This window comes from Perca flavescens, chromosome 23, assembly GCF_004354835.1.
Source record: "Perca flavescens isolate YP-PL-M2 chromosome 23, PFLA_1.0, whole genome shotgun sequence".
Lineage (NCBI taxonomy): Eukaryota > Metazoa > Chordata > Actinopteri > Perciformes > Percidae > Perca > Perca flavescens.
The window spans coordinates 14,105,946-14,121,270 of NC_041353.1; the positions used below are offsets into that span (position 1 = coordinate 14,105,946).

Below are 15,325 nucleotides of genomic sequence, written 5' to 3' on the forward strand. Positions count from 1 at the left end.
TCCCAATGTATCTATTTTAATTCTGCATCAGTAATCACACTCGCAAAAGCTGGAAAAGTGCCCACACCGGCGTCAGCCAGCTGTATCTTCAACAGGCATGCAAACATCTGCAAGAACCAGGATCCGTTTCACTGGTGAGTCTATTTAAGGTAATAGCTTCCCCTGGCACAGGCCATCTGACAGAGCTAATTACGATAAAGTCTCGGCTGGGAGGTTTTGCACGCTGCCTGAGAAACCTTAAACACAGAGAAACAGGCTGTTTTTCACTGTTTTTCTTTCTTTGTTTTCCCTCTCAAATCACTGTTCCGTTCCTTAAGCACTCTTAACTCCCAAATGGAGGCCTTCCTCATTAAAGGGATGGAAGCATTTTAAATGTCTCTTCCTCCTCCTCCTCAGCACAACAGTGTAGGAAGCGCTTGATTGACAGGTGAGACATTTCTGTCGTTGGCGTCTCTCCCAGGTGTCCCGTCTCCTCACCGGGGTATGTTTATACTAGCAGACACACATGCACAGAGGACTGACGGAAACAATTGTGCACACACACTCACAAACAGGAATGACTGTAAGTGTACACAGCCACACACACACACTGCCACAGTGTTGTTGATGCATTTACGTGTCCCAAAAGACGACCTGCGAAAATTAGGAACTGTGAAGTGATTGGGGAGCAAAAATATAATAGGGAGAGGGTTTGTAATATCGGTAAAGATAGTCACCGTCATCGCAACAAATACTCTTAAAACGCATATCCATTATTCTCAATTTATTTAGATTCAGTATTTGTGCATGTTCCAATGTCTCTAAATATTTTATGTCTTAAAGCTGCAATTGTTTAGGGTTAGACTAACATACACTATATCAAAATACTTCTGTGTTTATTTAGATAACTGTGTGTGTGTGTGTGTGTGTGTGTGTGTGTGTGTGTGTGTGTGTGTGCGTGGTACTGATATCAATAGACAAACAGAAAAACATGTCACGGCCTAAACCGCGCGCGCGTTTGGTTCCAGGTTTACACTCACATACTGTTGTACTACATAAAATACTGAACTGGAAATAGGAAAATAAAAATAATGATTGTAATTCTCTGGACAAAACACGTTTGATTCTCCAGTTTCAGTTATTATAAATGCTTCCCCTTTGGCCAAATTCAATACAAATTTGAATAAATGAATAAATTCAATACTAAAACAATCTTCCTCTAAACTCCAGATTACATGGTTATCTGCTCAAGGTTTAGGATATGGAGGACAGTTATAGAGTAAATCCGCATGAAGCAATGCAATTCTATACCAGTATATATAAATATTACAGTATATAGTGTCTGAAGAGAGAGGAGTAAAGCAATTAAAACGTTTTTTTCAAACCAAACTACAGATCATCTTGAGGATTTTTTTGGAAAGTAATAACTGAGGCTTCCCACATAGACTGTTTTTATGGATGCACACTGCTGTGAAACATTTCTATAAAGTAAAAAAAAAAGAAAAAAAAAGAACAGAAGGTCATGCAGAAAAAAAAACGGGTTGAGATACGTCCAGACAAATATAACTATACTTTTCAATTGACATTCCCTAAACGCCTCCAACAAGGGGGGGTCGCCAGCTAGAAATGAGAAGCCTGCTTTTGTCTCTCTCTGTCTAAAATCAAGCCACGCAATCTGCCACGGTTTATTATAAAGTGCATGTGCCACGCAAGAACAGAAGGCTTGACAGGCGTAGCAACAGTCAAATCTAGTGTGCAGACACAAGGATACAAATCTACATTTCTTATGGTAACAACCAAAAATGAAATTGAATTAACTTGTTTGATTTCTGATGGGCAGAGCTGTGTGATGCTAGCCAAAGTAATGTGAAAATATGGAAAAAGGTTTAACAGTTGTTAGTTATGTGAGATGAAATGTAAATTGCGTAATTTTTTTAATCAATTTAGGTCAAATTTCGTTTGCAACTTTCAGTACTTCATTTTGTTTTATGGCATCAAACTGTGGTCAGATCAGACGGTTTGTCTTTTAATTATACAGATTAAATCCCAGAAATGCTTAGGGAAGACTACAAGAAGTCGTCATTTATTTCATTTTATGGTTCTGAGTATCATAAAATGGTAATGTCAATCTGGGACTACTGCTTGCTGACACTGCCAGCAGAAACCTTGATGAATAACTCAAATTAAATGGTAGCATTGAATATTTTAGTACTAGTTTACCTGTCAAGTGTGATTCCTAGCAGAGATTGTGAGATTGCTTGATGAATACGACCCAGATCAGGACACTCTGACTGACAGACATCTGGTCTGGATACCATGGCGACAGCATCCACAAAGCCAATCAGCCCTGCAGACTCAAAGGCTCAATTCTCATCCACATGGACACACATCACACGGTGGTCAACAATACGTTTTTTTTTTTTTTTTTTTGCAACACTCACTGACATACTTAAACACACTTACTTCAAGTGGAAAGAGGTGTGATTTCACAAAGATAGCAGTTTTCTTCAGCCACCCACTTTTCTCTTTCATTGGCCACACTGGCAGCAGTCTGAGATGGTAATTGTATTAGTGGGCTGGAAACAACATGGATTATTACCTCTGTTGGAAAGCATTTTCTGCATACGGCCTACAGTACGGTTTGCAGTCAAAATGAGCCAATAGTGTCTAAACATAACAAACCAACATACTGATTGGAAAACTAAAAAAGGCTTTTAATTTATGAGAAAATACAGGAGTAGTTTGTGTTTTCTTCCTCCAAGTTGTTAAGCTAGATGTCCAGCATTATAGCTTCTGCAGCGAGGCATTGCTTTTTCCTAATAGAAAAGGTAATTAGGTGTTTTTTTACCTAACAAGGTCCCAGTGGAACAATGCCTAATCAGGTCGCCATTAAAAAAAGCCCATTACTCAAAGCTAAGGTCAATGTAGGGAAAAGCAACACTTTGTTTCCTTTGTGTTCCACAATGCCTTGAATGTGGGTTGCCCTGGGATCAGTTATGAAAGTGTGCTTGATTAATTGTAATATTAAGATCCTTTTAATATATTTGATTCAGTAAAATCTGATGTTTTTTACAGTTTTTTTCTTTAATAGCAAGCTTAGAACAAAAACTGGTGTTAATGTAATTTTAGGAGGTTTAATTGCATCTTAAGCACCCTTGCAATTCAAAAACCTTAACTGAACTTATTTGAGTGCAAACAAAGGTTTCCAGTACACATAAAACTAACAAAACACTTTGAGAAAATAAATGAAACCTAATAAGCAGAAAGTTAATTCTAGTATTTGTTGTATTCATGACTTGAAATCTGGCTCACAGTTTATGGCATGTCTCATTCTGTTTCCAAGTTCAAACACATACATTTGAATATTAAGTGATCACTAATTGTTAGTAGTTACAGTTATACATCTTTATTATGGACCTGTCTGAAATAAAGTTAAACTGATGAATTAATTTTGGGAGTAATGCCTTGACATCAATCAACGTGCTTGTTTCCTGAACAGTACGCACACAATCTGGGTGCGCCGCGTGCTATCTTACAACTGCGGCGAGCTGTGCTGCACAGCTGAGTGTGTGCTCGGGGGGGATGTGCGCAGACGCCTGACGTACCCTGACCTAAAAAAAAAAAAAAAAAAAGCTGAATTTTCAATTGCGTGTAGTCTAAAATTTACATAGAGATAAGATTATTTGCATTTCAAAGTGGGTGTTTTAAACTAACAACATGAGTGTGGGTACTGTATCTGCCTCAGTGGCTTTCTAAAATGAAATTTGATCATAGGAGATTTCATACTTAAAGTGATGGTTCGGAGTAATTTCACCCTAGGGACCTTTGCACCACGACCTCAAGCCAAACACCCCCCGAGAAGCTTTTTTCATCTGGGTCTAACATTGGGAGAGTTAGCGTAGCGTAGCGTTATCAGCTGAATAGCTTAGCGCAGGGGCTAATGGACCCACATTTGTATCTGGTAAATGACCCTACTAATAATGCCTGAAATAATACCAAACGTCTACAGTAGTACATATAGGTTATGTACTCATAAAACGATGGATTGGAAAGTTTGTAAGTACACCAGAAGTTTATGAACACTTGCCTGCTGGCTTCTGATAGTTGAATAATTGGGGTGACCACTAGTCTGTACACATTTCCATGGTAATCCATCCAATAGTTGTTAAGATATTTCAGTCTAGATCAAAGTAGTGGGCTATTAAACTAAAAATGAGGAAAAAGGAATGAAAAAATTGCACAGTAATCTGCTTTAAGCATGATCGCTATACATATATACTGTATCTACATCTACAAATAATAAGCATGGTGCTGACGTGAAGCAGTGCCATAATCTGTAATCCATCCATTTATCTACAGATCATTTAAAACAGGATGTAATAACTAATCTGCTAAAGGATCACCGTAAAAACTACAAACGTACAAACAACCACCAATCTACACATTTGCAAAACATTCCTTTATTATAAATAAATCTCCTTTTTGTATAAAAACTGGCATGCTTCAACCATGGCATTTTACAGGTTCACAACCCAAGGCTACAACCCGGTTAGCCAAGACAGCAGGAGGGAACACACTCATCTCATTATGCAAGGGCGAACCATCAGACAACGGTGAGACAAGAATGAAAAAATCGTCACAACCACAAAAATACTTACAAGTAGAGAATAACAACAAACATGTTTGAGTCTCATAGATTTCCTCTGACATTTCTCTTTTTTTAATATTTTTTAAAATGTAATCTGTTAAATCTCTTTTCCGGCCCCACATTTGCCCTTTTAGATATTATGTCTACATGGTTTCTGAGAGTTTTTTTTTTTTTTTTTTTTTTTTTATGATTATTTTTTTGTTAGGTTTTAATAGTTACTCTGTCCACCACAGTGTCCTATGGTATGTCACTTTTTTCATGTTGTCTTTTTTTTTTTTTTTAAACAGGTAAGTTCATGTTAGGACCAATGAGCTGTGAGCAGCAGGAAAGCAGGCACACTGACTGGCTGTTTATGTGGTCCCACCTCTCTGTGGTTTGATGCGGAACAATACAAAATGTCTCATGCTTGGATTCCATTGGGCGCTCAGTCTGTCCGCCAGTTCTTCGGCCAATCGGCTAAGAACGATGGCTCCTTCTTCCGCTTGGCATTGCCCCAAGACACGCCCCCCTCTCCTGTCCAATCCCTTTCTTCATCCTCTGTGGTCCCTTCAAATGGCATGATTGCTGTAGCTGACATATGTCGTCTTAGTTGATGAAGCTGCGTGAATACGAAAAAGGTGGAACATGGAAAGAGGGAAAGACGATGATAAAAAGATGGGACCATGGTGTGAGGACAAGAAAAATTAAAGAAAAAATTAAAAATAAGGAGGGAAAGGGAAAATGAAAGAGAAGAGACATATTGGAGGTATGGAAGGAAAAGGAACAGAAGAAAGAGCAGTTGAGAGCAGATTTTGCTTCAGGTGGTCACGTTACAGTGTCACATCCACAGTCCACCTGAGCAGTTGGGGCTTTTTGTCAAACCCATTATGTCTCGTGTCCCCTCAAGCGTTCCATGGTAAATGTCAATGTTTTTGCAGCCATGGCAGGCCTCTAACTGAGCCATTGTTATACTCTGATGCTTTCATATAACCCTTTTATTATAATTTTTTTCTTCATTTCAATTGTGTTTCGCCATCACACTTCTGGAGTAATGGAAAAAGGTCCTTGATGATATATATAAATATATATATAGAGAGAGAGGAATGCATGTTAGGGCACGCAGACTTAAAAAGGGCACTCTTAAGCAAAATGTCAGATACCAAAAGTAAAGACTCGTGAACTTGCTTTTTGCTCATCACTGTTACATACAGATACGCACGCACACACACACACACTCCAAAGGACACACAAATCCCCTTCCCCCAGATTGATGGAGACTCATACAAGAACATGCATGCACACATACACACTAACAGATAATCATGCATGTGCACGCACTCACGCACACAAGCACATTCACATGCACTCCTGTCATTTCATCCGCAGATTGCTGATGTAGCAGAACCAGCTTGACACAAAATAGAGTTTCGAAGTGAATGTACCAAGGCTTTACTGTCAATGCTCGGAGAAGACACACCATGCTATTTAAAAACCCTCAGTGTTGCAGCTGGTTTGCCACACGAACAAAAAACAACCGTGAAATAATTTTTTCCAAATTGAAATTAAACTTTTACTAAATCAAATCAAAACGAAAGCCTCGTGCAAACCGTACAACTAAGCATAAATGTACACAAGGTAAATTCGTTTCTTTGTTTGTATTGTGCTACTCCATCATGACACCCACATGCTGGGAGAATGAGATCAATATTTGATTGAAAGACTAAATAACCTCATAAGAACAGCTGTATTCAGTCTTAACCTCTCTATATGTATGTGCATTATTGTACATATGTTTTAGCTTGGATCACTACGTGTGTATTTAAGCTTTATATGGATTTATGTTATGTTTATATGTTATAAAAATGGGCCTGTTGATATAGTTCATTATATGTATAGTTATAAAACCTTAGTGTTCTCTTACTCACTGTTGGTCTCCATGCTCTCACATAGCTCGGTCTTCACCTCTCCGTTGGGGCGGTCTCCCTTCTGGCTCAGTTTCCCCGACATGGCAGCAGCTGTCACAATCGCCTGCATCATCACGCATTCACATTCAGATCAATTGATTTTTTAAAGAAAAAAGTTCAAAACAAACGATGAAGGTGCTCTTTAGAAAGGGAACAAAAACTTCAAAGAGAAAAAAAGTTCCAAGGCACTCTTCTTGTGAAAAAATAAAAAGCCTTTATTTAGATGGCTATTTGATATAAAAATCTTACATTAAGGCAGCAGCCCACCTTTATCGGCACAAAGCAACCTTCTTTGATTTTATGAATTGAATTGAATAACGAACTGAATTAGCGTGGTACAAGTTCTGGTTGCATTCTTTAGTTTATGTCATTCTGCATAGTGTAGGGTGACCATATTTTGATTTCCAAAAAAGAGGACACTCAGCCTGGCCTCGAGACACAAATTCAGACAGGCTTCTCAGAGGTTAATGAACATGCTTTATAATGCCTCAATAGTGCAAAAATAACTTCTGTAATAAAATAAAATATAATCTGTAACAACCTATACTAAAATAATAGCTCTCTTTTAAAATAAATAGATATGAAATAATGTTCTTCTGTGTTAGAAAATCCAGCTTCAACAAAATATCTCTTAATACCTTTTCAATGTAATAAGATAAATAATAAAGACACTGAAACATAAGTGCCACCTTTGCACACGGTGCACTCCGCCTCCCACTTGTCCGGGACGGTACGTGGGACATTTTTTTTTTGCAGTTCAACTGTGAAGCTGCACTAGTCTTGTTTTATGGTTGTGTGCAGGCTCCACGCAGAGCTTTCGCCGTAGCCTACGTAAGTGGCCTGATGTTTATACTTGTGCGTTGAGCCACCGTGTGTGTGTGTGTGTGTGTGTGTGTGTGTGTGTGTGTGTGGGGGGAGTGGGTGATAGAGCGAGGGAGAAGTGAGAGTGACGGCGAGCGATTACAACTCTAGAGTCATGGTGAGAGAAACAAAGTGTTTCCCTGTGTTTTCTGACCACGGTGGGAAATCCCCCCCGGACAGTAGGTAAAAAATGGACATGTCCGGGCAAAAGAGGACGTTTGGTCACCCTAGCATAATGTATTGTTAGATTTGTTATCCTCAGCTCATCAGCATCGTTCATATTTATCATCAGTCTAAATATCAAATCAAACTGACATATGAAAAATATTACGGAAATGTAACATGTGAGACAAGTTTTTTACTGCAACTTACCTTGAAGCTGCGTTTCCGTTTGGGTACGTTCTGCTCGGGGTGGAAGAGGATGATGTAGACCTTGGGCATGTAGAGCATCCCCAGAGACACAGAGGCAGACAGGCTGAGAGAGATGGTCAGGGTGGTAGTTTGGATATACATCTAGCAGAAGAGACACAGGGGGGCAGAAAGGAGAGGGAGTCATTTATCACATTTCAAGTTGTCAGAGAACGTCTGTGTAATCATCCAGCTACAGCCTATGTCTGGTGAGGGAACAAGGGGAAGGAATTATGGGAAGAGGGGGAAGACAGGACTTAAAGGATGGTCTAACAAGAGCAGAATTAGCAGAACATTTGGGAAGTGACAGCTACAGTGACACACAGGCAGGAAGATCAAACGGTATATGAAATGATGGCACCAGGGAAGTTGCTTAATTGCCCGTGTGCTGCAGAGCTTGTCTCTTTGTCTAAGAAAGTGAAATTATTTTTAGCATTTTTTTGGAAGGCTGAAGCACCAGATGGGTGTGGTTTATTGCATTAGGTAAGTCGATAGTGACGGAAATCACACTTAATTGACTTTCAGATCTATTTCACTGGAAGTTTGGGTGACGTCTGGCCTACATTAGACCATTCAGGGATATACAACTTTACTTTTCAGAGATTGATTTGTTTGTGGATGACAGTTCACCTACATATAATAATAATTCAATCTGCAGCATTAACACAATCAGAAGTACGTTGCTTGTACTTGTAAAAAGACATTTTGTCAAAACCAAAATTACCAAGTTATATTCAAATCAAACATTATTATGGTTCTGAACTTTGTTACAGCTTCTATTTCTCGAGGAGTCACAGGTCGTTAGTGGCTCAGTTGAGAACAGGAATCCTTCCTCTTGCCCTTGAAGTTGGTAGATTTAAAAACATCCAAGAAGATAAAAGGTTGTGTGAACTATGTTAATTAGGAGAAGTTGAGAATGAATCCCATTTTCTTTTGTGTAGTCCTTATTATGATGAGTTAAGAACACCCATCTTCAATGAAATGTCTGTTCAAAATCCTGAAATGTTCTGGTGTACGGATGACGACCAAATGGAGTGGTTGTTTAGATTCAATGTATATAAGTTGCCGACTTTTGTCTCTAAAGCATGACAATAAAGACAAGAAGGTTTATTTGTTTAATTGATGTTGCTATTCTTGTATCTGGACCCTTGCTATAAATAATGGTGTCTTGTAAGCCTGTTTGGGCTGGGCGTACTTTTTTTGTGCATGGCACAAAACACAATTATTCATCCATTCATTCATTCATTCATTGTACTATAGGCAGACATTGTTACATACACCAGACTAAATTAGACTATGTATGGCCGCATTGATTCTGCCAAGTAAGTTGGAGGGCAGATATAATGAAACAAGACAGTCAGGCAGACACACACACTTCAGAGGACTGAGCACTAGTCCTCGGGTCCTTAGTGAGTTTCAGAGAGTAGTTGGAGGAGGAGAGACCTGACACAGATGAAAAGCTCTCAAGACATGTAGCTTATCAAGCGTGCACTGTCTGCTGTATAGAGAGGGAGACAGATAGAGGGAGGGGTGAGATGGATGGATATATGGGAAAGAGTAGTAGAAATCGAAGGACAAAGCCAGGAAGGGAAGGTAAAGAGAGACATGGAGAGAGAAGGAAGAGAGGGAAGTTGTGGGATGGGGCAAGTGAGGAAAACAAGATGAGAGTGACTCATGGAGATACTGATCAAGTGAGAACGAGAGTGAGAGAACTGAAAGGCCGGCTCCACATTGTCAGAAAGTGCACAGACACACTGATTGAGGCAGTGCTGGTAACTACAGCCTGATCAGAGCGTAGAACAGAGAGAAAGTAAAGCTGCTTTGGTAAAACTGCAGTGGATGCACACTACGGACAGACAGTTTCTGAAATCACAGTAGAGGTGTAGTTTTGCTTAGAGTAAAGTTTGATTCACCACTACTGGTTTCATTTTCATGCATGAACAAGAACAAGGACTGCACAATTAATCGCAATTTTTTTTTTCTTCAAAATCGCAATATGGAATAGTGCAATATCCAAATCACAGAGGGGGCCCAATACTTATTAAAGGCAAAATATGTGTCAACCTATTCTGAATTAAGTATTGTGTTTCTGCAGAGACGTTCCAGCCTACAAATTATATGCAACAGACTAAATACTCGCAAAAATCACACTATAATCATTTTAATTGAAATATTTTTCAATGAAAATGAGAATGATACAAACAGAATTGTTCCCTCCAATATCGTGAATCTTATCACAATTACAATATCAGTTAAAATAATCACAATTAGATAGTTTCCTCATATCGTGCAGCCCTAACAAGAACAAGAAGTTTCTGCAACGTCCCATGGTACATTTGTGACATACAGTATAGATAATCGAAAAAGTAAAAATATATGCTTCACATTGGTCTTGTTCAACAATAGAATCTCAACAGAAAGCTACCTAACAACATCACAAATCAGGTATCAATAAAATGTATGGTAGCTGCATATGCATACATAGACACATACATCGAATACCAACTTGATAACTGCAACTATAGAAACAGGGTGTGTTATGTAGCATTCCTGGGGGACTACATAATACCAAGACACTCAGTGGGTGAGGTTTGGGACAAAAGTGCTCAATTTAAATTTTTTAATTTGGTAATTTAATTCAGAATTCATTGTTGGCTGTAAATGGTGTAAATAAGCCTCTAGAATAAGTTTCATTTTGAGAACACATAGGCCATTTATGAAAAAATGGGAATTGGAAAGGGCCATTACACAAATAAATTGGATATGACCTCAGGATCCTCAATCACAAGAAGCAGCCATGAGCTGCCCTGGTATGATTGTCTTTAACTAGACTATTATGTTCTCCAAATGAAGTAAGGAATATTTGAAAATTCTGTCTGCAGTAACACATCTTTTAGTCCTCAACAAAACCTGACCAGACCTCTCAACTCTGACCTCAAAAAGAGCTCATCGGCAAATGGAATTTAGGCCTTCAACGATACAATAAATCTAATTTACTTTTTTAAATAGACGAAAATACCCTCTTGCTGCTTAGATTATCAGCTGGCTGTGTAATAATGAGTAATGATGGGCACACATACATTACGTCTATACCTATAAAGACGTGGTGCATTCCCAGGCCCTAACAGCCGTGGACATTAGGCGCCTAACCTGATGACTAAATCCAAGTCTTAACTCTCAAACAAGCTTTTGAAAAATCCAAAATTCCATCACTTTTATAAAAATATCCTTATTTCCAAGGTCTCAAACTGGTCCTCATATATTTAGAGGAACACACAGCTGCCTCCAAGTGTAAGTTGATAACATTGACAGTAGCCAAAGGGAAGTGCACTGCCAATAAACTAGAGGCCAATTCCCCAGACACACACACACACACACACACACACACACACACACACACACACACACACACACACACACACACACAATACTGTATAGACGTGTTGCATTAACTAAATATAGGCCTTTCATTTAAATTAAAGGGTATGCAGACCAACCTGAATTCCCACGGAGGGTATGTATAAGCTTTACAAATTACTCATACGATCACACTGTTTTTTCTTCCCTGGATGACATTCCGATGGAAGCATCATTGAGTGAGTTGGCCAGGGGTTATGAGCTCTGCCTGCAGATCCCCTGCAGGCTCTGATAGCAGTTTACACTCCACTGCTGACTTTCACCTCAACCACAAGATCGCACACAAACACACATACATGCACACAAAACAACGCACTAACATAGGACTGAATTTTGCCATTGTTTGAAACGGATCACCAATTAAGCAAAAGGGGGAAAAAGTTCATGAGAGAGATGCAAGAGGGAATTTGTGGGCTCATTTATTACTTCGCCACGTTGTTTCTTTTTCATATTTCCTGCCAACAAATTGCACTCAATTGAATTGTACTGATACAGGGATCAGTGAGTTGCTGATTCAGAGAGGAACAGATGGAGAGTGTTTTCAGTAAGAGAGAGACAGGAAAGAAACTGAGATAGTGAAGAAAAAAAACTGAAAGAGAGTCAAAGAAGAGCGAAAATGGAATAACATGAAAATGTGAGGAAAAGAGAGATTCCCTTAAGCAGTGAACTTGCTCTTATCAAAACAGCAGCAAGGCTGCTGATAGCCGCTTCCATTACATCTAGCCTTTGGTTCAAAGCTGTGGCTTCCAGCTGTTATTTACACAAAGACACATACATACACAACACTGAAGACTGAAACTGTCCTCATCCACCTTACTGTCCTCAGCTGATATCGACTGAAAATGTGTGCATCAGGAGATCGCTCGATTATCCCAAAAGTCACACTCAGAAAGTAGGCGATTAGCTACGGATGGCTGCATACAATGTGTTCCCTTAAGGTTTAAAACATTTACAGACGGAGACTCTCTGGTCCGTGATAGGAAGAGATTCAGAAAGAGGAACAGAGGGGTAGAGTGATAGCCAATGTGCTTTTGACACCTGGGGAGAGAAAAGGGATAGGAGAAAGAGGATGAAGAGAAAAAAATACAAACAGGAGAAGAATTAATACTAGATTCTGTGGACAAATACCTGGCTTAGCGTTGCACTTACTTTCCTCAGGTTAAAGAAAGTGATGCTTTTGCTAAATTGTTGGTCAGTGTCAGATATTGCCCAAGTGGACTTGCAGTAGCTGTGCTGATAATGCAGGAGCGTTTGTATTCCCCTCTACTCATTTCATTTTGTGTTGAAAAGAAAACTGCTCAGTTAAGGATTTTCATCTACTGGACACCTTGTTATTTTTCAATTAGTGCTTAAAGGATAGGCCCACTGTTGTTCAGCCCGGACTTTATTACAATGTTGATTACTATCATTTATAACCGGCGACTGCCGCACAACCTCACTGATAGCTGCATTCTTTTTCTGGAAAAAACGTATCTCATGTTATAAATATTTGCAAAAAATAATGTCGGGTTACTTTTCATTCTTAGCGTACTGTATCACAATCACTAAAGGAGTGTTGGTCTCCTCAGACCCAGTAAGCCACACACAACTGAATCTTCCCAGTCAAATAGTGTTTGCTTTTAATCTGGATATAGTTTGAGCAACACGCGTAATTTACAATAATTTAAACAATCAAAACTGTCCAGTGCAACCCACCCAAAAAAACTATTTTAAATTCCTTTACATAAATAGAGACATTTGCACTATAATTTGATGCAGAAAATGTTTCAGCAAAATTTACCAGAATGCAGTCAATGAAGTGTTTGATATGCTCAAATTTTCAATTTGGCTCAAAAGTGGAGATCTCACCACCATGAGCTGCAGCGCATATAGCCAAAGTTGAAGACGCTTTGATGCTCCCACACAATTTAGACAGGGGTGGCTGTTTTGGTTGGTTGCCAGCGCAACAGCAGAATGCGATGGATGAGCTGAACATAGTCAGGTTCATGCTTGGACGGATGAGGAAGAGAAGTATTTAGGTGTCAATGAGGTACAAGTCTCTTCTGTCATCACATCTGTTGTAAGTTACTTTTTGACTGTTCAAGTCCTCATCACCTCTGAACTACCAAATGCCCAAACCAGTTACAAATGTAGACAGGGTATTTGTCTGGTATATTTGGCTAGATCAATTGGTATGTTATGATTAGTTTCCAAAAATCAATCATAACTTATGCTATTGTTTGTCATGAAATCCAAGGAAATGGAGACAGAACAATATGAGCAGGCAGAATACACTAACATAAGAAATTCAAATTGTCTGAGAGGGGAAACATTTAGAGGCAAACAGTCTGTATCTGACCAGAGTCTGTAGGTGAAATGTGCCTGATTTGAAGTCCTGGTTACTCCAGCAGATGTGTTCGGTTAGGAGTTTTCTAGTCATTTACTACATTTCGAACTTGCATCCAATAAAAAACAGCAGTTTAGCACCATGGATTTCGTTTTCTAGTTTGTGCTCACCTTTCTTTGAAAAGAAGTCTGTTACCAATTGCTTCCCCTCATTTTGTTTTCTCTCCTTCTCCTGTCTTTCCTTTCTTTTTTGGTAGCATGATTTGGCTTTCTTTGAGAAAGACATTTCTACAGCACAAGTTTTCGCTCCACCAGATGCTCAACTGAACTAACAAACAAAACGCGTGCAGATTGACTAAACCATTTGGTGCATTAACAAGAGGTGGGTGAGACCTTAATTAGTCTTTTTTTGTACACAAAATGTAGTCAGTCAATCAACCAAGATATTCAGCCAATACACTAACTTTACATTTCATCTGACATGCATTATGAAATTTAATTAGGAAATGAAAATATCCAGGTAAAATAAAATATATTCCAGACTTTTTAAGGGCCCTCTCTCACCAACATCCAATGCCCCTGTGAATAGCTGTAAAAGAATGTAATTCTGGAGAGACATGGCTAACCCTAAGAGACAGACAGCTTGATAGGTAGGCCATCCATCAATGAGTTAAGTTTAGGAAGGGCAGTCTTCTCTTCACAGAAGAGAGCTGAGGCATGACAGCTAACATTGAAGGCTATTCTTGGTTGGCTTGGCTGTGCTATAAATGACACTGTGATATAGAAAGTAATGCTTATGAACACTACATCATAAGCCAATTAACTAAATTAGGCCCATCTTCTGCAGACTACACAGAAGGGAGAGGCGCATGACATGTACACATTAAACTGAGTCCTAAAACATATGTTGTATGAATGAAGAATGGCATTTTTTTTTCTGCACAATATGTGGCCTCCTCTCTTCCTCAAATAAAAGGGTGCTATGCGCCTTTCACCAACACGACTTAGCTTTCAGAGCATCTATAGTCCCTGCCAAAAAATGACAGTGGCGTAACGATGTAGTTTAATCACTGCTTTTGAAATGACGTTATTGATTTGGACTAAGGCATCATTAGCAAAATGCACTTGAAGCTGTCTGAATAGTTGCATGTCCACTCACAGATGACCGTGTCCTCATATAAATATGAATCAGATTATGCATGGGTTATAAGAATACACGCACGCACACACACACAGAGTCAACAAACCAGAGTCAACATTGGTCAATCTTTTCTTGACTAGAGAGTGAGAGAGTCCAGGTTTTAAGGTTTCATGAGATGCTTGTGGATTTACATCCACAGCTACAGCAAAAGCTACTGATGCCCATTTGTGTACAGTAATTCAAATCATGGCACACACACACACACAAACACACACACACACACACCTCTCATGTTTGATGAACCAAGGCATTGACATTTCTAAGTCATTACGCTGCTTCTCTGATTATTGTAACTCGTTTTATGTACCACGGAGCAAGTAAAAGGGTGATGAAATCAAAGAGCTCTGGCCTGCAACTTGGCCAACATAGCCAACAGCAGAGAAAGGGGCAGATAGAAAGAAGCAGAAAGAGAGGAAGAAAGAGAGACACAGATGGTGTGAATATGAAAGACATGAGTAAGTGGGACAGAGAATTAACATGAGAAATGAAGACAGGAAGCAGGAAAACAGGATGATTGGGTAAAATACTCGTCGGTTGACAGGA

General features: G+C 39.2%; 1 protein-coding gene across 3 annotated transcripts in view; it reads right to left on the reverse strand.

Moving 5' to 3' along the window:
* Positions 1 to 15,325, reverse strand: part of grm8a (glutamate receptor, metabotropic 8a) — a 267,252-nt gene that overhangs the window by 16,440 nt on the left and 235,487 nt on the right. Inside the window, exons 11-13 of one of the 3 annotated variants that reach the window (XM_028570655.1) lie at positions 7,804 to 7,944; positions 6,532 to 6,634; positions 4,418 to 5,225 (exon numbers count right to left, since the gene is read on the reverse strand). In XM_028570655.1, the coding sequence (XP_028426456.1) occupies positions 5,176 to 5,225; positions 6,532 to 6,634; positions 7,804 to 7,944 (294 nt within the window). In that variant the 3' untranslated portion in view covers positions 4,418 to 5,175. Of the gene's footprint in view, positions 1 to 4,417; positions 5,226 to 6,527; positions 6,635 to 7,803; positions 7,945 to 15,325 lie in introns of those variants that run through there. The other 2 variants (XM_028570657.1, XM_028570656.1) reach the window with 2 other exon arrangements.